This window comes from Scylla paramamosain, chromosome 2, assembly GCF_035594125.1.
Source record: "Scylla paramamosain isolate STU-SP2022 chromosome 2, ASM3559412v1, whole genome shotgun sequence".
Taxonomy (NCBI): domain Eukaryota; kingdom Metazoa; phylum Arthropoda; class Malacostraca; order Decapoda; family Portunidae; genus Scylla; species Scylla paramamosain.
The window spans coordinates 12,864,616-12,890,785 of NC_087152.1; the positions used below are offsets into that span (position 1 = coordinate 12,864,616).

At 40.3% G+C, this 26,170-nt stretch overlaps 3 protein-coding genes across 14 annotated transcripts in view; 1 reads left to right on the top strand and 2 right to left on the bottom strand.

The window, feature by feature from the left end:
- The window catches only part of LOC135106910 (swi5-dependent recombination DNA repair protein 1 homolog), a 36,287-nt gene extending 19,891 nt beyond the window's left edge, over positions 1-16,396 (top strand). Inside the window, exons 4-7 of the mRNA XM_064016337.1 lie at positions 4,164-4,270; positions 4,829-4,933; positions 12,044-12,190; positions 16,319-16,396. Coding sequence (XP_063872407.1) covers positions 4,164-4,270; positions 4,829-4,933; positions 12,044-12,190; positions 16,319-16,396 — 437 coding nt within the window. The remainder of the gene's footprint in view (positions 1-4,163; positions 4,271-4,828; positions 4,934-12,043; positions 12,191-16,318) is intronic.
- LOC135110297 (organic cation transporter-like protein) overlaps positions 1-26,170 on the bottom strand; it is a 169,089-nt gene that overhangs the window by 142,172 nt on the left and 747 nt on the right. The window lies entirely within an intron of this gene.
- On the bottom strand, positions 18,360-23,813 carry LOC135106914 (uncharacterized). The gene is made up of 4 exons (XM_064016351.1): positions 23,723-23,813; positions 23,549-23,640; positions 19,792-20,317; positions 18,360-18,535 (listed from the first exon to the last, which is right to left on the bottom strand). The coding sequence occupies exons 1-4, from the start codon at positions 23,811-23,813 to the stop codon at positions 18,360-18,362; spliced, it is 885 nt and encodes a 294-aa protein (XP_063872421.1).

Sequence of the window (26,170 nt, forward strand, 5' to 3'; positions counted from 1 at the left end):
ACTTTAATATCTGACAGTACATTTATATACCTTGCTGGTCGCGTGCCGGGAGAGAGGAGAGGAAGTAGCAGTAACAGTAGTGGAATTTTGGTGGTGCTCAAGTTGCTTTGTGATCAAATATTCTCGTGTAAACAGCTAGTCAGGTAAATGGGAGGGAGGGAGGGAGGGAGGGAGGGAGGGAGGGAGGGAGGGAGGGAGGGGGAGAGAGGGAGGGGGGGGAGAGAGAGAGAGAGAGAGAGAGAGAGAGAGAGAGAGAGAGAGAGAGAGAGAGAGAGAGAGAGAGATAAGAATATTCGTAGATAGATAGAATGACTGAATGATTGAATGACTGAACGATTAACTGAATGAATGAATGAATGAATGAATGAATGATTGACTAATAAGTAAATAAACATATACCTAAGTGCAAAATCACGTAGACATTGGCGTAAATAGAATAAAATATACATATATACCAGTGTGTAATATGAATAAATAGCTTTCTGATTAGACATATACGTAAAAACGGCAGACTACAACTACGTATATGTGTAAACGCAAAGACACGTAGCCATCAGCGTAAATAAAAATAAATATATACATAAGTACTCCTAAGTGGAACATAAATAGAAACTCCCGGACAGATAAGGCTGTGGCCCTAAAGCTCGTGGCGCTCTGCTGGTTCCTACTACAGAAGCGGTGCTGCATCGTTTTTCACCCATAAATAGGTAACGTAGTGTTGAATTAAACCCATCTTCTGACAGGGGTATAGTAGCCTCCTACCGCTAGTCTTCTCAAGATAGGTTATATACAAAAGTGTGTGTGTGTGTGTGTGTGTGTGTGTGTGTGTGTGTGTGTGTGTGTGTGTGTGTGTGTGTGTGTGTGTGTGTGTGTGTGTGTTCACTCGACTTGTAAGGGTAATTTCGGTGACTTCTTGAACATCAGCTGGCAGCTCTCACTAGGTTGTCTTTTGGGGAAGAGCGTGAGACATCAACAATGGGTCTTTATTGGTTTCATTATCACAGGGTCTTCACAGTGACTGGCTTCACGATAAGAGATACACTATGACAGACTGGGAAATAGATCAGTGGTTTATGTTACTTGAAGATATGTGCCAAAGCTGTTTTAAAGAAAATATGAAAGAAAGGTATTGACTCAATAAATTAGAGGTGTTTGTAAACTTAAAGAAAACTATGACATATTAGTATTAATAAGGACACTTGCATAGGATAGGATGAACGAATGGACAGACAAATGGCACATGCAGTTTAATATCAACAAATGTAAAGTAATTAGCGTAGATACAAGAAACACACACAGCAGGTACACAATAAACAACGAAGCTCCGGTAGGTTCAGGGTACGAAAAAGATTCAGGAGTTATAATTAGCTCTGAACTCCGTCTAAGAAAGCAATGCACAGAGGCCAGAAACAGGGCAAATTTTTTGGTGTGTTAAAAGTAGAAGACCCGAAGTAATATTAAAGTTATGTTTGGCGCTGGTCAGACTTCATCTAGACTACGCTGTGCAGTTCTGGTCCCCATATTACAAGAAGGATATAGAAGGATATAGGATTAGAATCAGTACAAAGGAGAATAACTAAAAGGATACAGGGGATGAGAAGTATTCCTTACGAAGCAAGACTGAAACTGTTAAATTTACATTCTTTAGAGAGACGTACATTAAGAGGGGACCTAATAGTAGTCTTTAAGTGTTATAAGGGTTATAACAAATAGGACGTAAACAAAATTCTTAGGATCAGTAACCAGGATAGAATAAGAAATAACGGGTTCAAGCTTGAAAAAATTTAGATTTAAAAAGAGATAGGAAGGAATTGGTTCTTAAATAGAGTGGTAGATGAATGGAACGGACTCAGTGCTCAAGTTGTTAGTGCTAAGTCATCAGAGAGCTTTAAGAGAAGATTAGACAGATATATGTATGGGGTGATAGGTGGAAATAGGTATGTATATTTCATACAGGGATTGCCACGTGTAGGCCTGATGGCTTCTTGCAGCTTCCTTTAATTCTTATGTTTTTATTTCTCCTATAACTATGTCGTCATTTCAGACAATACGCTTCGTCTTAAATCCTTCCTTCACCGAGCAGGGAACAAAACAACTTTGGCTCAATACTTTACAAATGGACAGGTCAATACATCATAGCACAATATTGTACCAAGTCTTGTGTTCCCAAACTATTCACCAACATTAAAGAGAAACATGACAGGAGGAGAGTATTCATGAACAACGGAAAAAAAAAGAAAGAAGAAACAAAGAGCTTGCCTCAATCCTTCAAACAAATCAGCAGTTTGCACGAGTATTACTGCTAAAATACACTGAAAAAAAAAAAAAAAAGTGCCTGGGTCCTAAAACTATTCGTAGGTTCTGAGAGAAAAAAAAAATAAATAAAAAAGACAAAAGTAGCATAAACAAGAGACGTAAAGATCTTAATGTAATCCTGCCAAAAAAATACCATTAAGCAGAAACCATTACGTAGAAACAACACTCCAATGGCAACAAAACACACAGACATTAGCACAGCTGGTTTAGGCGCTGCGCAGTCTGTCTATCTATTTGGTAGACGGTTCAGACAAAATACGCGATCCGAATATACGAAAATATATTTAGTGGTGAAGTAGTGACATGCTAAGCGGACCATCTTTTGTTACACAGCCACTGAGCTCAATAGTATGCTGCAAGACTCGTTATTTCAGTGCTAGAGGCGGGGGCGGGGCTTCGGGGAGGCATGGGGCGGAAAGGGGCTGGGGAGATCGGGAGAATGAAACGCAATGGAAGGAAAGGGAAAAAATGGGAAGGGAAGGAAGAGAAGAAAGCGAAGGGAATGAAAGGGAAGGGAAGGGAAGAGAAAAGAAAGGGGGAGGAGGAGGAAGAGGGAAGAAAAGGGAACGCTAGGGAGGGAATAGGATGGGAATTGGAGGAAAATAAGGGAAAAGAAGAGAAGAGACAGAAGAGGAAGAGAACACAGGAGAAGAGAAGAGAAGGGAAGAGAAGGAAAAGGAGAGGCTGATGAGAAGCAAAGAGAAAACTGGCAGGTGAAGGGAGGGAGAGAGAAGGTAAAGGAAAAGAGAGGAGAAGAAAGGAAAAAGGAGTACAACATAAGGAAAGAAAGAGAAGGAAAGGAAGCGAAGTAAAGGAAGGGGAAGGAAAGTGATGCATCTTGGTGGGTTATCCGTCGCGGGCTTCACAAGTTGAGACAGTAGTGCAAGGGAACTTCTGTCCATTACAAACTTATGTGTTCCGGGAAGGATATGTCCAGGGACGTGTGTGAGTGCCACGAGCTACGGCCCCCAAACCCTCCACCACCACCACAGACTGACTCTCCCTTTACATTACATAAGCAAGTTACGCAGACACGCAGATGAATATATTAAGAGATACCAATAAAAGACAATAAGGAGCCTGCAAAATGCTTCCTGTCCTACACATTAAATACAAGGGTAGATGAATGTATTAAGAGATAATAACAGAGGACATAGAAAAATTAAGTAGATATGAAGATGAATATATATGACGTCAAGCATAAGGAAATAGGGAAATTGTAAAGCGACACCCGCCCTATACATTAATTATATACATTGGGACGTTCAGTAGATATGTAGATAAATATATTACACATCAGAACCTAATAAAAGAGAGAGAGAGAGAGAGAGAGAGAGAGAGAGAGAGAGAGAGACTAGTGCCATCTACTGTACACATGGCAGCTCCTGAAAACTTTAAAATTATTTCCATACCACGTACTATTAATTGTCATCCATTTTGTTATGCAGCTCCCTCTCGAAAAAAAATTTAATGGAATGCGAGAACACTCACCCACGTTTTTTTGGTAAATTTGTTCAACTCATCTGCTACTCTGTGTGTGTACCTAAAACTTCACGTTACGACAAATTAATGTGTGTGTGTGTGTGTGTGTGTGTGTGTGTACTCTACTCACACATCAAACACTCACCGTTGGTTACGTTCCATTACAAAAGTACAAGTGTGTGTGTGTACTCTTTCAACATAAAAATACACTCTAAAAAAAAAAAAGTAAAAATACCTATAGCAAAATAAGAGAGAGAGAGAGAGAGAGAGAGAGAGAGAGAGAGAGAGAGAGAGAGAGAGAGAGAGAGAGAGAGAGAGATAAGGGGCTATATTTTAATGGTCTTATCCGGTGTTCTATTTGTAAGCCGATCCAACAATGCACGAGGGAGAAGAAACAGTCCTACCATCCATTCTCAGAAGAACGAGGAAAGAAAACGAGCGTGAAGAGACAGCTGGTGGAGAACACAAGAACGTCAGAATATAAGGGACGCTGCAAGACACCTTCAGGCCTACACGTGGCGGTCACACAGCAGACATTTTTTTTCCCCTCCTTCTTTATCTATCAAGGTTTTTTTTTTTTTTTTTTTTTAGGAACTCTCGACTGAAAAACTAGATAAATAAAGCGAGAAGTCTATATAAAAGCAACAACGAATATTTAATTTAATCTTTCATCGCTATTTTTACCTAACAGAAATTTGTGTTAAGACTCGCTGACACAAAAATAAATGGAAAAAGAGAAAAAAATAACTGGAAAAAAATGTACAACACCAGAATTTCTTAAAAAAAAAAAAATAATAAATAAATAAATACGCATGAGGAATTTTCAGCACGTATCTCTATTTTTCTGGGCTGGTGGGGATTAGGATGAAGGGGGAGAGGGGGGAGGGGGTGAATGGAGCTGGTGGAGTGGGAAAAAAATAAATAAAAGTTTCCCCGGTGAGTGCCGCAGCGCTAAAAAAAAAAAAAAAAAAAAAAAAAAAAGCGATCACTTGCCTAACGAACTGAGCGCCGAAAAATAACCTCGTGATAGGCAGGCATCTTAAGGGAGAGGACCCCGTTCAAGGCCTTCCGCGAGCTGCTACTCTCCCAGGCCTTGCGTACACCCATGTCCCGTCTTTCCATGTCCCGACTGCAGGTGTGTGTGTGTGTGTGTGTGTGTGTGTGTGCGGGGGAGTCTTAAAACCCTCCAAATTAAAAGTATCTGAATGACATTGAGAGAAGAATGAAATATACGTCTCCATTTTATCTAAATCTGAGAGAAGGGTGAGATATGCGTCCATACTGTCTTAAACGGAGAAAAGAAAGAAATAAACGTGTCAGTAGTCTCTTAAACTAATGTATGTATGTTATATCACTATCTGTTGAATCTATCTATATCAAAATTAAACTATATTATAACCGTGTACTGAAATTATCATTACCTAAATATAATACTTATCAAACCTATACATCTAAACAAAAGCATATATATCAAAACTATCCATGTGCTTTTGATTAGTTTATGACCTTTTCCTTCCTTTTTTTTTCTTCGGTTTTCAGGCTTTTTTTGTAGTCGCACATCGGAGACTTCTTACAAGACATGAGCGAGAGAGAAAAGAAAAGAAAGCAGGTGGTAGCAGGTGGCAGGTGGTGGTGTCCATTAACTTCACCACTTCCCAGAACCCAAACAAGCGCGTACGGACGAACAATTCCAGATAATCACATAATATTTTCCTTACCTCCTTAATAACATCATAAAAAAAGAAAAAAAAAAAACTTCCACTCAAAAGAAATCGCGGTGACATCATACAAACGACACTATTAACACGAAACATCGCTGCCTACCAATTACGTCTGGCGGATGCCGTGAGAAATACGCGCCGTAAATATTTTAAGCTAACAAGCATGTAATAAGCTAAGATTGCTGCGAAATTAGTGTGATAAATATGCGACATTCTTTCACAGTAAGTCAGCGCGGCGCACTCTCTCTCTGTGGGTAGCTATAAATGTATAAGACTGGAGGAGGAGGAGGAGGAGGAGGAGGAGGAGGAGGAGGAGGAGGAGGAGGAGGCTAGGGAAGAAGAGGAGGAAGAAGGGAGAGAGAAGATAAGGAGCAGGAAGAGAAAGAACAGGAGGAGAAGATAAAGGAAAAGGAGGAAGAGGAAGAGGCGTGAAAAGAGCAAGAGGAGGAGGACGAGATGAAGGAGAAGGAAGGAGGGAGGAAGAGGGGGCGAGCCAAGAAAAAAAGAGGTTGGGGAGAAGAGTAAGTAGTGCAGTATACTATCAGAATTCACACATTCACACACACACACACACACACACACACACACACACACACACACACACACACACAGGTAAAATAATTCCTAGTCAGTTTTTCTGCACCTAAGCTCCCCTGTGCATGTGGTTGCTTCTCGTTAGATAACTAAGCAGATGCAGTCAAGGTCACAGGCGAGAAACATACCTCACTCATTTACACTGTCAGGCGTTTTCTTTCAATTTTACATACTTATCTATTTATTTTTCTGCTACCAATCTACACAACTTGCAAACAATAGATACTAACCACACAGACAGTCAAGGTCGCGAGTCTAGTAACACACCACGCACCTTTCCACCGCTCAACGTCTTCTCTCATTAAATTTTCTGATGTGCTATACCAATCGACGTACAAAACCTGGCAAAATAATAAACACTAACTAAAGAGATACATACAGTGAAGGTCGACTCTGAGTAACGCACTACAGTCCCTTCCACTTTTCAGCGTTTTCTCTCACATTTTCTGACTACAATCTACAAAACCTGGAAATTAGAAGATACCAAGATACCAACTAACAGAGCAACACACCACCAACGTTTTCTCTCGTCAAGTTCTCTAATGTGCTGCCGACATACATAACCTGATAAATAACAGATACTAAGCAGATCAGAGGAATTAAGCCTGAGGGAAGGGGAGACGCGAAACGTAGTGGAAATGAGTACAGTATGTTACTTTACTTCTTAATGGGCACCAGACGACTTTGCTGCTCACTTTGGGCCGTATTCTCTGGAGTTTCGGTGTCTAAGTCGACCACATTCAACACGCTTTACTGGAAATTACTAATATTCTTACCCTTTAACCGCTACGTCATTTATTTCCACGGTTTAACTTCTTCTCTCCTCACAACTTACAAAATCTGGCAAATAACAGATACTAGGTACAGCACATCAGAGGGCTTCAGCTTGAGGAAAGACGCAAAACTGAGAAGAAATGAGTCTAAAATGTTACTCTACTTCTTAGGTACCAATCAACTATGCTGCTCATTCAGGACTGTATTCCCAAACATTTTCGTCTTGTATCGACTACCACATTTAACATTCATCTCCACTATTCACCGTTCTTTCTCTCCTAATAACTCACAAAACCTGGCAAATTACAGATGATAAGTAGATCAGAGGACTTAATTAAGACACAAAGACCCAAAACAGTGGAAATGAGTGCAGAATATTAACAAATGAATTCTGCTGCTCACTTAGGACTGTCCTGTCAAGCATTGCAGCGTCTTATGTCTGTCACATTTACCGCGATTTGGAGGTGGTTATTAAGATTCTAAACCCTCTAACTGCTAAACCTTTTCCCAAGATTCACTGAAATGTGTTGTAAGCTTTGAAGTACAGTTTGGAAAGACACAAGTGATATTAAAAATGGTGAAAGACTGAGTAGTTCAAGTTTTTAGTGATATATTGTATGATTAAAATTGCAGAATTAAACAAAATGAAGTAAAGAAAATGTTGTACGTTCTAAGTATAATTTTGAAAAAAAACACTTCATCAAAGAGAGTGAGACATGGAATTGTTTAAACCTTTTAGCGCCTGTGATTTCATAATATCTCATTAAAATTAATATGAATTACACAAATGAAGCAATAGAAAAGTCATCATCGGTGAAATCATTAAAGTTGTTTTCGTGACTTTATTGATAATTTAACAAGGATTCTGCAACATGGTGAAGGCACACGTGAGAAGTGGACTATGTGATTACATGTGACCTTTGAAAACAGCTCTTATCGGAAAACAAATCGCTGATGAATAGAGGTCATTAGTCTTGCGGGATAACAATGAACTCTAACACGTAATAAACATCAGACCCTCTTACTCTACATCACACGGCCCGTTGGTGCTACTTACACACACACACACACACACACACACACACACACACACACAGAGACCGATAACAATGAAGTCTTAACACATAACTGTATATTAGGTGATATTCTCCCCTCTCTCTCTCTCTCTCTCTCTCTCACACACACACACACACACACACATATGCCAGATACACTCTCAGCCAGTGTGGTAAGACTTCCTGCCACCTCCATCTAGCGGAGAGAAGCAGCAGCACCACCGCGGCACGCCATAAAGAGCTGCACGTCCTTCCTTACGCTGAATTTACTCCCCTAGACAAGATGGCGGTGTAAGTGGATCCCCCGGATGAACGACTGAATGTGTGTTCCTGATGCCTCGCTGCACTAATGGGATGCTACTGTTGCGTCATTAATTTGGCAGCATGGGTTCATAAATTATGGTACAAGTGATACTGGGAGTTGTTGTGCGTGAAAGTAAAGGAGGATTATAAGTTTTACGGTCTATATTAGTGCTCCACCCATAAGGATTGTTTTTTTATTGCTATTATTTATTTATTTATTTATTTTATTTTATTTATCTATTTATTTTTTGGTTCTTACGTGTATTTTTCCCAGTTTAATGCAAAATCCTTGTCGACTCTTGCGGAAACTTTGTCAAGACTCGCAGAAACCTTGTCAAGACTCGCAGAAACCTTGTCAAGACTTGCAAAATCCTTGTCAAGACTTTGCCTAGAATCTTGAAAACACTTACGTCAACCCTAATAATTTCCGCCTTAGTTATGACATCATCCCGGAACGTGTGAGAAATACGGTTCTTCCCTATGAACATATCACCAGTCTTATCATGATCAGTTTCATCACATTAAGTTGTGGATTAATCTCTCTACTCGAGGGGGCTTCCCAGAAATATGAAAGTGATGTCTTCTTTCACCTGGTCCCGTTAGGGTTCGTCAAAGCGGATCACGCGTCTCTCCTCCTCACTCTGTCTCATGCGTCTTCTGTTGCACCTGTCACCCGCATGTCTGCCTGTGATGCGTCGACTATTGTGCAAGTAGTATGAATATATAAAACTAGTATTGTTATAACCAAATGAAAGGTATTCACTTTTTTAAACTTAGACAATAAACTACTTGGAAAATAAAAAAAAAATGTTGAAAGGATAGTCTTTTTTTGAGCCAGAATGACAAGGGAGGATGGAACGCGTAGTTAACTGCGTGCTGTATGTGCAAGACATCTGTTATCACACGACTGTACTTAACTGACCCATCCACTACCACTGACACCTTCCAAACTTAATGCAAGCCACCAGTTGTTAGTCAAGAGTTATTCAAGATATAACTGCAACAGATGAGTAAGTACGGATGATTTTCTATCCATTCATTACAAAAAGGTGGGTAAAGTTCATTGTTCACTTCCTGGCAATGTCCCCCGGTTAAATTATTATTTGCTTATAATCCTGCACAGAGTAGACATACAAATGGATTTTTATGGTGAGAAAAAACACAGATCTGCTTCAATTGTTTTCTTACCTCCATAATCCTTTACTTGCAATACCAAAGGAGCAACCAAACTGGAGGAAAAGACAGTGGCCATGTAATACAAAAATATCATCGTAAACTTAATATAATTTCCAGGAAGTTTTAGAATAATAATGAAATGGGTGCCGTGACAGAGTTATAATGAAGTTTATCACATGCACCGCTCAGCCACTGACCAGCCAATCACCATTCATTTATGCACACCTTCAGCTGATTCAGGAAGAACCTTTACTACAACTTCCTCTGATATCTTGTACCTTCTTAAACAAACCTCGTAAAACAAAACTTAATACTTCGCTTCTTTAATAACATGAATACTCCCCTACTTTAATGATATCAAATTTAACACCAAGTAATTAATCAAGAATAACTGAATACACTTAAATATCATTGAAACAACTTTAACCCTTTGACTGCCACATCTTCTCAGCTTGGTATTATTGCCTTTTATAAGTTTAGATGAGGATTATGAAAGACAACACTCACAGCAAGAGATGTCACCGAATATCTAATATATTTCGTACAGGTATATTTCATTCAGCGACTGCCACGTGTAGGCCTCTATGGTTTCTTGCAGCTTCCCTTATCTCTTATGTTCTTTTCTACGTAGTGAAGCTTTTTATAACTTGCAGCTTATTTATTTATGATGAGTAAAAGTGCCTAGGGTTACTGAAAACTAAACTACAAACACCATTAGCAGTCAGAGGGTTGATAGAGACGTGGTCAACTCATCGGCAACACTGCGGCGTTGAATTAAGAAAACAGTGAAGGGAGAAGACCGAGAGAGAAGGGAGCCGTGGAGGGGAGGTGAGGGTGGCAGGAAGACTTACGAGGAACATAAGTATAAAGACAAGGAGAGGGAAACTACTCGTGTGATGATGATATGAAGAAGAGGAGGAGGAGGAGGAGGAGGAGGAGGAGGAGGAGGAGGAATGAAGAAGAAGAAGAAGAAGAAGAAGAAGAAGAAGAAGAAGATCACCCTCAACAACAACAACAACAACAACGAAATCCACTCAACCACCATACATACAAGAATAAAAAAAAAAAAGATAAATAAATGAAACAGATTGAAGATAAAACAACAATAAACACAGAACAGCGGGAAGGGAGGAATAAAAGAAAGAAAACAAGACGGAGAGGGGTGGCAGTAGTAGCAGTAGGAGGAGGCGGCGGAAGGGGGAAGAGATAGTGGAGGGGGAGGAGGCAAGAGGAGGAAGAAGCGGAAGGGAATGAGGAAGAGAGGCGAGGAGCAGTAAACTTGGAATAAATTTGGCTGGAGGACGTGGAGGGATGGTGTCATTACTGGTGCCTTTGTGTTGCCGCGTCACCACCACCACCACCACCACCACCTCCACCACCACCACCAGAACCCAAAACGTTTTATTTTCGAGGCCAAACTTTCGTCGTGCTTCTTACATACCTCACACATATTTGCTTTTAACACTTCATCCGACAGGACCAAGGTACATAAAAGATCAAATCATTATAATGTGGTTTGTGCTCGTATTCTTCAATGCTTGTTACTTTCATCAGGACTATTTTAACCCCCCCCCCACTGCTCGATGACTTTCCCATGATTACATACAACTTTTCAGATATTTATCTATTACACCTTCGTATTTAGTTTCGCACCTTATAAAAAAAATAAATAATTCTCTTTTTGTATCTGTACATGTAAGCTTTTTTTTTTTCAACACTTCTGCTAATTAACAAAAGATTACCATAACAGTTAAAGAATTAAAAGGCCACAAGATTGATAACTCAGGTTCTCAAGGGTATTTCTTGCTATTAATGGTATGGAATGTTAAACTATCACTAAAATCATGAAACCTCCCTTCAGTTAAATAAAAAAGCTGCAGTAACTTTCACTAGAGCCTCTTAATGATGACGCTGAAAGGTTTGAGAATAAGGAAATGATGAGCGGAATGTCCTTGTGGAATCTTAAAATACCTTTTTCTAACATTTGCTTGAGGATTTTGTGTATCTGTTATGTCTCTTGTTGAGATATGTATGGCTAATTATATATTTTGTTTAGGTTTTCTTCCTAATTTGATACTTTCATAAATTTTCGTTTCATTGTTGTTGTTGTTGTTGCTGTTGTTGTTTCTGTTGTTATTATCATTATTATAATTATTGTTGTTTTTATCGTTATCATTATTACTGTTATTGTTATTACGACGACTACTACTACATCATTGTTATTATTGTTGTTGTTGTTACTACTACTACTACTACTACCACCACCACCATAAACATTACTACGTCATATAGTGTATTGTATTTATGATAGGATTTTCTCCCACCACTAAGGCCTATACGCTCGTGTTTTAGGTTTCACATTTCTTCCTCTAATGTAACAGCCACCAAATTTTGTTTAGCTCGAATATATATCGAGTTTTGCTGAAAGAAGATATATGTAGGTCGGTCGGTCTGTCAGTCGGTCTCTCTCTCTCTCTCTCTCTCTCTCTCTCTCTCTCTCTCTCTCTCTCTCTCTCTCTCTCTCTCTCTCTCTCTCTCTCTCTCTCTCTCTCTGTGTGTGTCTCATGTAACGGTGACAGGACGCCATACAAACTCAATTCTGTGATTGCCAATCCACTCCAGGACAAATATTTTACCGAGAAACTTGTGTTATGGAGGCCTTTGCGGTGTTGTGGGGCACTTGAGGCCGCGTGGGGTGGCGGGGGCGGCGGCGTGTTGGGAGGTGGGATACTGCTGGAGTTTGTGTTGAGGGAGGAGGGGAAAGGGGAGGTAATGGTGTAGCCACATGGCCCTGTGTAGCACTGCCAGATGAGGGAATTGAGGAAAGGTAAAAGTTTGTGCGTTAGAGAGACCACGTGACATGATACTAAATATAGGTGAGAAAAAAAATACCAGTTTAAAAATATGTGAACGCGAAAGTCATGTGATTTTATTTATGACCGAAATAATGGCGCGATGAACACGATAAATAAATGGTGAAGTTAATGAATAAAAAAAAGTATACAAATACAAATATACACGCAATTGTGATGCGATTCCATTAACAGCTAATTGCCAAAAAATAAATAAATAAATAAATAAATAAATAAAATAAATAAAATGACGGTTGTAGTTATGTATGGAAAGCTTCATTCGATAAGCTAATATCCATCACCAGTTTATCAGAATGCATAAAATGTACTAATTAATGGAAAGACAAAGCAAAAACTATCATTCTGAACAGCAAAAGTAAAAACACATGAATGAAGTATTAATCAAGAGATGGCAAAAAAATAAAATAAAATAAATAAATAAATAAATAAAAAAATTAAATTAAAATAAAAAAAACAGCAGGTAACAGGCACAGTCTCACCATAAGACGTTAATAACTTAGAGAGGCCTGAACTGGCGAAACGAGAGCATGTGCAATGATCGTCAGGTACAAATAACACCAACCACTCCACCGCTGGCCCCAGAGTACTCACATCTGTAGCAATAAGCTAATGTACAGCATTCATCATACACTTTTTTTTTTTTTCTCTGTTTCTTAATTAAAGTTATGGAAACAAATACGTTCTTTTTTTTATAACTACCGATATAAAAAAAAAAAAAATGATGTGTACTGTAACATGTATATTTTTTTTCTATTACTCTTTTTTTTACCAAGGGCATGGAAATAAATATAACGTTCTCATATTAAGATATATATGAAAAAAAAAAAAAGTTGAGTAATGAAGTGTACTGCAACATGTACTTTTTTTCTCTAGTATTTTTGTGTGGCATCATATATAGCATTTTCTGAACCCTCGACGTTAAAAATACTGGCAAATGTCACATGATCAAGTTAATACTGTTTTTGTTTATTTAGATGAGAGAGAGAGAGAGAGAGAGAGAGAGAGAGAGAGAGAGAGAGAGAGAGAGAGAGAGAGAGAGAGAGAGAGAGAGAGAGAGAGAGAGAGAGAGAGAGAGAGAGAGAGAGAGAGAGAGAGAGAGTGTGTGTGTGTGTGTGTGTGTGTGTGTGTGTGTGTGTGTGTGTGTGTGTGTGTGTGTGTGTGTGTGTGTGTGTGTGTGTGTGTGCGTGCGTATGCGCGCGAGCGCGCGGCTATATCTACGCCCGGCACACTCTCACACTCTCGCACGCCTATATTTGACTGCAGGGGTCATTCATTTTCATGACGCTCCATAAAATACGGGGCGGAATGAACTCCCACTTTTGATGAATGACAATATCATATAGTTTATCACTGAACGCGTGTCATCGCTCACTTGATTAACGACCAGCGCATCAGAGGTCTGGGAGGCGACGCTGCTTCATTAACACTGGTGTCCCCATTGCCTTATTGTGAGTTAATGCACATTTCACGATTAAAAAACACTTCGCAGCAAATATACAGGCAAGTTACATATAAACTACTTTGTTATTTGTGAGAAAATTCTTGCTGGCATCCTCATTGCAAGTTAATACACCTTTCATCATTAAGCAAAGGCTCCGCAACAAAAAATACATGAAAGTTATACAAGAATTAATTTACTACTGATGGGGAAATTCTTGACAATGTTAAATTTCCAATAATAAAGTTTGATGCAAGTTTTTACATAATTCGCGAGAAGGTTGCTTCACTTTCATTTGCGTCACATGTACATAGAGTATACATAGAGTGTATATACAGAAAATACATACGATGTTTGTTTCTCTCATAAAAATGAAGTAAGTGTTGGGGAAAAAATTTCAGATTCTATACACATGAATAAAATACAGCATAGAAAATACAATTTTAGCTTCTCCCATGAACACAAAAATGCAACAAAGAAAATACAAAGAAAATAAAGCCCAAGACTTTCTCATAAATCAGAAGAAACTGCAACGAAGAAAAATACAAAACACAGCCCATGATTCCCCAATACATCTAAAGAAAATACGCCCATGAAAAAAAAGAATAAAATACAACTTTCGTCTCTCATAAAAAAAAAAAAAAAAAAACACAGCAAAGAAGAACAAACAACAGTCATCGCTTCTCTCATGAAAGACACATTCAAGTAGGCATGACCGCTGAGTGCACGCGCTGCTTATCTCATTGCATCGCGTTTCGACACGAGAAGACACAAAGGGCAGCACGACTCCACAGACAGCGGTGGCAGGCCTTCTTCATTTACCTAGGCAATACGATCTTCACGTCTCCCGGTGAGCAAGACCCATTACGTTATATTGTATTGTAAACATACGTACAGCCGTGCATTTCATAACTTATATACTCGTATTGTTCTCAAAGGGGGAGGAGACAGCGGCACCACAATAACAAAAAGCAAGGTTATTGTAATTTCTTTTCACCTAAATTTGGTTAGAGCTGATGCAAGAGGAGCGTGTCAGGGCATAGAGGAACTAAATTAAGTATTCATTTTTATTTTTTTTACTTTCTTCCCCAGTTATTATTATTATTATCTTTCTTTTTCCTTTCTTTTGAGCAGTAAATAAGTAGGCCTCCCCCCTCCCCCCTTTTTTGTGCCTAAGGTTGGCCCCTCTATGTATAAAACGTATTTGTATTAATTACTATATATATATTTCCATGTGACAGCGTTCCTTGTTTTAAGACGTTCCCTTGTAGTGCATACCTATATCCACCAATCACTAAATTTATCTACACTCACTTTAAAAGCACCATCAAGCCTACACCAATCACCTGTTCTGAAAAACATATTTCTTTTTACATTTCCTTTTTACACACACATACACACAAACACACCACCACCATCACCACCACCACCACCACCACTACCGCCCTTACTAGTTCCACTTCACCCACTTCAGTAACTTAGCAATCGAGAGTAGGATATATATATTCCAGCATTTCGTAATTAAACCTTTGCCCTTTTACTCCCTAGAGACACCTTCCCCTCTCCACACACACACACACACACACATACACACACACACACACACACGCGAGGATTCATTACCCCTACAAAGGCCAAGGTAACGGTAGGTATCGAGCGAGGCCTTGACCACCAGTGTCCGAGAGAAGGTGCGCCAATTTCACGAGAACTGGCCAGGGAGTGAACCAATGAACCTACCTGGCAAGTATGGGTGGAGAGAGAGAGAGAGAGAGAGAGAGAGAGAGAGAGAGAGAGATTGTTCGAAGTGGGGAAATACTAATTAACCTCCGCCTCTCTCTCTCTCTCTCTCTCTCTCTCTCTCTCTCTCTCTCCTCTCTCTCTCTCTCTCTCTCTCTCTCTCTCTCTCTGTAATATAATTATGAAGCAACTTTCCTTTCCTAAACCAAAAGACATCAGCGTGTTGGTCGTTAGCGAATTAAACTTACATACAACACGACTTACGGCGAGTTTATGTTGTAATTGTCTTAACTTTTCACCCTTATTCTATTTATTCTTATGTAGGAGGAGGAGGAGGAGGCGGAGGAGTAGAGGAGAAAAAAGGAAAAGTTGTAGTAGTGTCATTAGCAACAACGAAAAAGCAGAGGTAGTAGTAGTAGTAGTAGTAGTAGTAGTAGTAGTAGTAGTAGTAGTAGTAGTAGTAGTAGTAATAGCAGTAGCAGCAATAGTAGTAGTAGTCATAACCACAGCAGCAGCAGCAGTAACAATAGCGGCAACAAGCGTACCATCACACCTTACTTTTATTCATATATTCCTCAACTTCAAGTCATCCTTTATACTTTGAACCACGACGCAATTCCCACAATAAAAGAAGAGAGAGAGAGAGAGAGAGAGAGAGAGAGAGAGAGAGAGAGAGAGAGAGAGAGAGAGAGAGAGAGAGAGAGAGAGAGAGAGAGAGAGAGAGAGAGAGAGAGAGAGAGAGAGAGAGAGAGAGAGAGAGAGAGAGACTAGGTGGGCGTTCCTTCCCAGAGGCGACCTATTTCTGGGAGTCCAGGATGTACTGTATGCCACGGCCTTCTGTGTTTCCAGGAAGGAGAGTGTCGCGCCGTGCCGTCAGGAGCGCACTGTGACACAATTCTCAGATGGGAGATACTTGGCTACTTCTGACTGTTTTATATTGAATTTTTCTTGGCGCTTCTTGGTCTGTGAGATTCCTGGCTAGTGATAATTTTACTGTATTCGATTTTTCCTTTTCTATCTCTCCTACCTCGTCTAATATATTTTTTTTTGTTTCTAATCTGTCTTCATTTTCTTTTTTCTTCTTGACCTCCTCCTGTCTTCCTCCTGTCCATTTCTCGCTTTCTCCTCCTACGTTTCGTTCTCATCTTCCTTTATCTTTCCTTCCTTCGATCTTTTCTTTTTCCTTCTCTTTCTTCTCTTATTCCTTCTCCTCCACCGCTCTTTGAATCTATCATTCTCTGTTTGACTGTTTGAGTTTCCTACTCCTCTTCCTCCTCCTCCTCCCCTCTCCCTTCCTCTCTTTCGCTCTTCCTTTCTCTTTTCCTCCTCCTCCTCCTCCTCCTCTTCTTCCTCCACTTCCATTATTTACAGCTCTCCTTCCCTGTCTGACTTCTCTCCTCCACCTCCTCCTCCTCCACCTTCTCCTCTCCCTATTACAGCATTCCTCCACTGCCTGCTCCTCCAACTTTTCCTATTCCTCTTCCACTTCCTCCTGCTCCCTCTCCTAAGCAAGGAGACACAAGCCTTAACTAGATGAAGCGAAGCATGACCAAGTGTATGAGGAAAATGCAAGAGAAGCGTCGTCATACTGCGAGGGGATGAAAACTGCGAGGAAATACGTGTGTGTGTGTGTGTGTGTGTGTGTGTGTGTGTGTGTGTGTGTGTGTGTGTGTGTGTGTGTGTGTGTGTGTGTGTGTGTGTTTCCCGTCTTTCCGTCCTGTGAGTATACGCAAGTGAATTTGATTTTTAAGAACGTGAAGTCAACAGTTATTTTGTTTAAGAAGAGTAGGAGGACTAATATAATGTTATCAAGTGACGGGGTTTACACTCCCTACACCTCTGCAGTCCTGAGTGTTCTTATTACGTAGAAGGTACAAAGGAGATCTGAATATTACAGAGAACACAAGGAGGGCGGGAGGGCTGGAAACGTTGGGCTGTATCTGGAATATAACCAAGGGATGATATCAGTGCCAGAGGACATAGGAGTAGAATTAGAGGATAGATGAAAGGGAAGAATGTATGTTTTTATATTTATTTAGCTTTTTTTACCGCGTCTGACGAAAGTGCAAGAAGTCTCGGGTTCGAATCCTGCTCTCGGCCAAATTTTTTTCTAGGACGACAAGCTGCTCCCAGGTTCAGCCGGCCTTGGAATGTGTACTGGTCAGCTGTGACAGGGAACGTAAAGGCGGCAGAGAAAGGACCTGGCCACTGTGCTCCTGAGGGGTGGCCCAAGAGGGGTGACGCTGCCTGGCTTACGAAACGCTCACAATTGCGCACTGCACTTGTTCACGTTATATTGTTGTTGTTGTTGTTGTTGTTGTTGTTTTTATACAGGTGAATGACCCTAATAAAAAAAAAAAAATTCAACTTGCCATCCCCACTAAGTTAAGGAAAGGATGAACATTAAAGGATTAGAAAAAGTTGGCCAGTTTAGTTCTACAGATGTTTTGGTACTCCTCAACCTAACTTTAATGGGTATAATTAGTTCAGTTACTTGGCCTATAATCTGAACAATTACATGAGTTCTATATAATTTTACATTATGAAACGTATAACCGTAAAACAGATCTTACAAAAAAAAAAAAAAAAATGCATAAAAATATAGAACTAGTAAGTCCGAATTTATCTATCCATGATCTTTGCTTTTCTATGAGTAACCATCTCACATTCCTATCCTTAGTCATCGTCAGCCTTTTAATGCCAAGTCAGACGTTGTACCTGCACGGCTTTCAGAGTACTTATAGGCAAATAATTCAACTTCACATTAGTCCACACGTCATCATTAGCTTTACACCTCTACTAATCAAGCACCTGAACCCTGCCATATGATTCATCACTGCTTATATCATACTCACAGTCACCAACTTACAACGCTCCGCCATGACAAATTTCACCTGAAGGCAAGGCACCCATAATTCCTCAGCGTTGTATTAGTGACAAAAGAGAAGATGCACGAGCCCTGACAGTACTGCACATCACACAGACTACTTGATGTCTCGCCAGTCCACACAATGCTTCCGTCGTCGTCATCATCATCATCATCATTAATAACACCTTTACCTTCACCTGATACAGAAGTCATTTACAGAAGGAGGGGTGGAAGCTAAGGGCGCGCACACACACACACACACACACACACACACACAGCACTAGGTGAAAAGCAACGTTCCGAGTAAAGGAATCAAACAAGAGAAGAGGGAATTAGAATGTGAAGTGCAACTCTTCCACACGGAGCAATGGATCAGAGGAGTGCATTGCTGGAGGAAGTGGTGAGTGCAAACAAAATGCATAAATAAATATCGAGAAAAGACGATACATTGATCTTAAAGGGGCGATATTTTTTTTTTTTTTTACACAGGTGATGCAAAGGACAAAACTAAAATAAAAAGAATAAATAAGTAAATAAAATCGCTGTCATCCCTTACCACACACACACACACAAAAAAAAAAAAAAAAACATCACAAGGTTGACAATCATAAAAAAAATACAAACAGGAAAACACATAAATAATTAAATAACTAAACAAATAACCACTTAACTAACAAGTAAAGTAAATAAAATAAAACAAAAAATTCACTGTCATCCCTTATTCCCTCAAAAAATATTGCGAGCTTAACTCAATCCCGAAAAAAAAAAAAAACAAACAGGTAAACACAAACACCTGGGTAAACAAACAATGTAACGAGCTCTCAGGATGCATGCCTGTTTACGTAGTCACTCGTCTCGCTGCGGGGGGGAGGAGGAGGAGGAGGAGGAGGAGGAGGAGGAGGAGGAGGAGGAGGGGGAGGAGGAGGAGGAGGAGGAGGAGGAGGAGGAGGCCGCTGCGTTGACTCCCCTTAACGTTCACCTGAATAACTCAATGCTAAGGTAGGAATTTAGAAGGCTTCATCTGCATCCCTTTGGTCCTCCCCCTGTCTTGATCCTTGGCGGCGTGCGTGCAGCAACTCCACGTCAAAAAGAAGCGTAACAATGTTATTCTCAAGGCATCATCATCATCATCCCCACACGTGGCTGGCTGGCTGACTATATTTTCTTTTTCACTAGAACGCCACACAACAAGGTGAAGGTACGTTTTTATTTCGTTCTTTAAAATATCATAATTCGTGAAGATATTGAATGTAATTAGATTATAACTCGGATATAACACACTATTTATGTTTTATACTTGCTAGTTACGAAAGGTAGATATAGCACACTCCTTACACACAAAAGTGATGTATGTTTATGTTTGATCATGTAATATATACTTGCTTCTATCTTCCCTTCGTCGTCGTCAGCTTATTAGCCCATCTGATGAGCTGCCTGCAATTTCCTCTGTCACCTGCCATGGCGGTATCTGGTCCCTTCTCCCTCATGTCATCCCGTATGCAATCTTTCCATCTAATCTTGGGTCTTCCTCTCCTCCTCCTTCCTTGCACTTCCACATCCACGCCTCTCCTCTCGTCACTTGCTCCATCCCTTCTCATTACGTGCCCGTACCATCTAAGCCTTGCTTCCTGTGTCTTCTTCGAAATCTCTCCCACCTTCACTGTTCCTCTGATCCTTGTATTGTTGAATCTGTCCTCCCTCGCCACCCCACACATCCAAAGCAACATCCTCATTTCTGTTACTTCCATCCTCTTCTCATTTACTTTCTTCACAGGTAATGCCTGTGCTCCACACGTCATCGCTGGTCTCAACACAGTTTTTTTAATCTTTCCCTTTAATTTCACTGCCATTTTTCTGTCACACAACACCCCTGATACATCCCTCCAGCTCCTCCATCTCGCTTGCATCCTTCTAGTTACTTCCTTATCTTCATTGCCATCTACTGATATGGCAGATCCCTGATACTTGCTTCTATCAACCTTAAATAATTACGTACATCAATATGAACTGTATCAATGTAATCCCTTCACCCTTAGCTGTCTGGTGACGTATACTTTTCTAGATACTAAGTGCATCATTGTACGTGTATAAAAAAAAAAAAAACTGTGCCTATACATTTCATCTCATCATATGTACTTTTCGTGACTGTTGTAAAGTAATTCTTAATATGGTATTTTATACGAAAGATGCACCCCTCCGTCTTGATCTGGATATAAACTTTCATAAGGATGTCGTTCTAAAGCATACTTAATTCTCGTTACTCAGTGGCCCATACGCTTTGCTCTCTCATCGGGACTATTTGCAAAAGTCACAGCGATGATTGGTCAGGTGTTTTTCCGCCACTAATGTTAACGTTTGAGTACACACGCCATTAAGTGGAAGCAACACTCCACTGCCTTTAGTGTAATGAAACCTTTTTACTATTATCATAAATTCTGAATTTTTGCTGGAAAAAAAATTCTTTAGTAATTCTTGCTATCTTCATTGTAAAGCAACATTCGCTTGTCTTAAACGTAACAATAAAGTTTATGGCATTAATGTAAAGTAATTCTGGTTTTTCTTAGAGTGAAAGAACACGATATCAAATGTAATGATTCATTGTACAGAATCATTCTGAAATAATTCTTGATATTCTGACAGTTAACCAACACTAGACTGTCTTAAACAATACAATTTGCAGTACCATTCTTAAGTAGTTCATTGCATCCTTACACGCAAGGAACACTCGACTGCCTTAAAAGTAATAACATAGTTCCTGATATTTAAGGTACTAATTCTTGTTATTCTTGCACGTAACCCACCCCTTCAACCACCTCTACTCTCCACATCCTCAACCGTTCAAGTGTCTTCACCCTCATTCCCGGCGGTGTAACACAGGGACAAATTACATACAGCGGTGGGCGGACGTGCACTTCCCCTAACGTGATGTGATGCAATAACCTTGGACCGCTAAACATGACCTTCCCCCGGTGATCCGAAACCAAACTGACACATCCCGCTGCAAATGTAAAGCGATTGGCGAGCATCCTTCGTGTTTGTAGAGGATCATGAATGGCTTATCCTCCTCCTCCTCCTCCTCCTCCTCCTCCTCCTCCTATTCCTCTCTGGTTCTCTCTGTCAACTCTCCTCCTCCTCCTCCTCGTTCTCTTATCCTTCTCTTTTTCGTTTTCGTTCTCCCTCCTAATTCTCCTCTTTTTTTTTATCTCTCTCGTGCGAGTTCTCCTTTTCTCCTCTCTTCTCCCTCTCATTCTCCGACCTATCTTCCTTTCTCTTATGATTCTTTCTTCCCAATTCTCTCTCTCTCTCTCTCTCTCTCTCTCTCTCTCTCTCTCTCTCTCTCTCTCTCTCTCTCTCGGCTTGTCTCATTTCGCCTCATAATATACAGGTAGAGATGTCATGAAGCGGGGAACAACAGAGCAACAAAAAACAAAGACTGGTTGATTGAAAAGGATTAATGCGCCGCGACAACAGGGTCATATAGCGCCATGAGAGAACGCCACCAAAGGGAAAGTTACGCACACCTCTTATAACAACATTACACAGATAAAGAGTAAAATCGCACTTCCTGATTGACTTTCCTAGTACTAACTCTTCCACCAGCAACAGCCGAAATCACTCGGAACGCTCTGATTACAACTTTCACGTTACGTAGGAAACCGCGCGCTGCTGATGCCGGGAAAAGAGAGTAACAGAATCTTATCCCGTCAGCACGATAGGTTATTATGAAAGACGTTCTGGGAAATTATACAGAATCTCTCCGCGCCTTCTTGCTTTCTCTCATGGTAACACTTACTTTACTAACGAGGGAAGCAGCTGGAGCGGTGACTCTGCGACATCTGACTCTTGGCTACGTGAGCGTGGTCAGGATTCAGAAGAACACTCAACAGACTTCACCTGAATTAAACTAAGGTAAATATTAAGCTATAAATATTCTTCTTCTCATCCCCACAAAGCTTAATTAAACTGGACAAGTAGCGATATGTGTTATAATGGTCAGGGAAACTATATCATTCATTTATATAGAACAGATACTCAGAATATTAATCCTCCCGTTTCCAATGAAGTACACTCGACACTAAGATGTACTGTGAAGACATTACATTATAATTGCGAAGTCATTACGGGATCCACGTGGCTGCTATAATGTCCACAAAATTCTTTCTTGCAGTATCCTCTTACAACCATCCTAGTGTTGCTATAATGTCCACAAAATTCTTTCTTGCAGTATCCTCTTACAACAATCCTAGTGTTGCCATCAGTATTGCAGTGTCGCATAAGAAGATTTGCAAGTTTGATATATGCTAATATATAAAGAAGTTTCCATGCTGGTATGTATTGGTATGGCAATGGTAGGTAGCGAGGAGGGGATGGCCGCTCTAAAAAGCAGGTGGAGGCTCCTGTGAAAGTATTCAGGTCAGGCGAGTTGCCGCTTGGGTGATCGAACCCAAAGACCATATAAAAGAAAGACGGAAAATCTTATCCATCATAAGAAATAAGCATAGCCAAAGAGATTCCACACAGTGTTCGAGTGCTGCGTTTAGAGCGCCATATATCCAGTGAATAGAAAATTCAGCCTGAGGTCACTGATCCCGCCGGTATTCAGTCTTTTCTGTCTTACTTTGGAAATATTCAACGTACAATTTAAAAGTTTCATATAAATAAAAATACAGATACTTGTAAATATTTAACATTTTCAAAATGTATAGAGAGGAAACCAGTTAAAGGAGGGCATGTATTTATGATAAAGGCCTAAAGCAATGCAACGAAAGCCACACACGTGTTAATAAGGACAACATTTCTTAAAGACAGGAGAAATTGCGATTATAAACAAAGAAAACAGCAAGTCTGACATACCTTGGTCTGGATATGTATGGTGCATCAGTCTTGCTGGATGCTGATAACTTAATGATGAGAAATGGTGGTTGCAGATAAATGGTGATTGCAGACTCTAGCTTTCATGTAACCTTGCTGATTTTCTGCCCGGTGAGGATGGGATCTATAGCACGTTATCATTTTTTGACATCTGTGACGATACGTATCAATAAGGATAATGTTACGTAACACTCCACTATCTGAATTACTTTTAAAATTTCTCGTTCTCAACAGATGCTTGTCTTTACTTTTGCCTCTAATACATGAGGAATCTTCCTATCTCTAACTTAATAATATGATATGTTTACCGATCTCTATCGTTTTTTTTTTTTTTTTACCTCAAGTTCAACATGTGACCTCTCATCTCTGTGCCAACACAGGCCCTGTGTATCCACTGTATGTAGCTCAACGTTCAAAAGGATCTCTTCATCTTACCATTAAAGGCTCTACAAGAGATATTTCTATCTATGGCTTATCATTTACTTCTCTGAATGCGATGCCAGCATCCTTACCTTTCATTAGGCTTTGGAAGACGATGGTGTAAGGCTGGGGATGAGTGTTTTCCTTCTTGCGCCACAGACGCAGGTATCTTCCATCGATCATGGTCGCCTTCACGGATTCTATTATATAAACAGTCCAGTCAACGCTGATGCTCTCATGAAGTGGACGGAAGAACTAAAATAACCAGTTAGCCTTTCCGCAGCTAGAATAGACCTTTCCAGTCTTTCCCTTTATACGGCCTTTGCCGGCGTCCGGATACCTACTTCGGTGTTGCCATCTACAGTATCATGGCCAAGCCTTATTATTCTTCTACATAAACCTCTACATACATTTAAAACTCGTGTAAAATCGGGTGGAAAAATCATACTGATAAATACGATGATTGTTCGTCGAGTAAAGTAGCTGACAGTCTCGGGAAGGGACGCGGCAGCTGTCACTGCGCAGGGCTGGGCGTAGCGTAATGGTGAGGGACGTCCCCAAACTAAATCTAACAGCAAGGTAATCTGGTACTCTCAGCCACTAAAGGAGGATAAAGAGAGAAAAATTGCCAGTGTGGTGGAGCTGAACGGCAGCCGTCAACAAAGGCAGTGGTGCGCCTACCGCCGTAGTGGGGGACGCTTCACCAGATGTAACGCTGCCTAATAAACACATGGCCTGAGCGATGAGGTGTCCTGGCACTTACGTCACGGTGCAGGTTACGTGTTCATAAAGTGGCGTTAGACTTAGTTTGGTGATGTCTCTCACCATAACGTTGCAACAGCCCTGCCTTGTTGACACCTGCAGCGCAGCCACACCAGACTGGCAGTTTTTGCATATTATTTAGGCTCTTCCTCGTCCTCGCCATCTCTACGCGTAACATTAAAATAATATCTAGGGATTTCCGTGGAAGTCTTCATGAAAACAGGTGAAATATCAGACTGGAAAGGAGTAGCGTACGTAGACAATTACAACTGGGACAGCATAATAAACCTCGCAATTAGATGAAGCAGTCACCAGATGGCCATTGCGTTAAATGCCGCGCTATCGGAACTCCACATCTCTGGCGTGATGCAGCGCGTGTGCCGCGACTGTGACTACAGAATAGGCCGGCTGAGTTTACATGCCATTTTAGTCAGTATAGACATTAAACGGTGTGTGTGTGTCCAACTCGGCCCATTGCCAGCTCGTCCTGCTTATTGACGAGGCCAAGCTACGAGTAGTAACTTTGCAAGTGCGTCTCCTCTCAGATGGGAAGACGCTAAGAAAACAGCATACCGATAATAATGCAAAACAGGGCCTTCACCTCTTTCATCTATATCTCACTCCCTATCTCCAACAAGCTTGGGGACCTGGCGGGAAAGTCGGGTTTTTGGGTGCGGGAGGCCAAAAATAGACGAGATATGGTAATCCGAAAAAAATCTAACAAAATCTGGTAAGCACTGGGTCGCGCGCCCATATATATATATATATATATATATATATATATATATATATATATATATATATATATATATATATATATATATATATATATATATAAATTTTTTTATTTATTTATTTTTTTTTTCGGCTCCTACCCCTACATTGCTGAGGACCTGGTGGGAAAGCGGGGTTTTTGGGTAGGGAAAGCTAAAAGAGAGCCAAATACCACCTTTTACCACCAAAAATAAATAGGGAGCTATCTATTATTGTTGCTGTTCTTGTTGCTGTGATGGCCGCCATGATCTTGCTCTTGTAAATAAACCTAACTAAACCTAAATAAACCAGTAAATATGAAATGGAACACACAATTTGTGGACTTAGGCTCTGGCAGACACCTGATTCGTGACTTCACTATAAAACTGGAAAACTTTTACAGACGCATTAATTATACTATCTTAATATATAAGTATTTTACAGATTGCTAATAAGCCCCTGTTGTGCATATTTACGCAGTGTATCAAACACACAACACACCATGGTCAACTTGTTAAGGTCTGGGAGGAGTACAATGCGGGTGAGAGGTCTGCAAGAAGTTTACTGAGGGGATGTTTCTGTCATATTGCAGTGTAAACTTTATTAAAAGTAGGTGTTGTTTATAGCCATGTGATTTCATATTTTAGTACATTTGTTTTTATTACTTTTGCTTATAGAAACAGACTGCAGCTTACTGTACCGTGTGAATATGCATTGTGAGCTTGAAGGGAATAGATTGAATTTATATTGTAATTTCTAGCAGGTGTTTGTGTTGAATACACAATGGGCCAAGTTGGTATGCAGTGGTTCGACTTGGTCATGGGCCGAGTTGGCAATGCGTCTAGTTGACAATGGGCCGAATTGACAATGGGGCGAATTGACAACGTACAGAGTTGACCAGCATTCACATTAAACTACGTGGCCAAAAAGAGAAAGGGTAATTATTGAAAGTCTTTTCCTGCAATTATATTACTACTCGTTATTTTCTTCTAGACTTCCACAGATCGCTTTAGATTATTATAAAA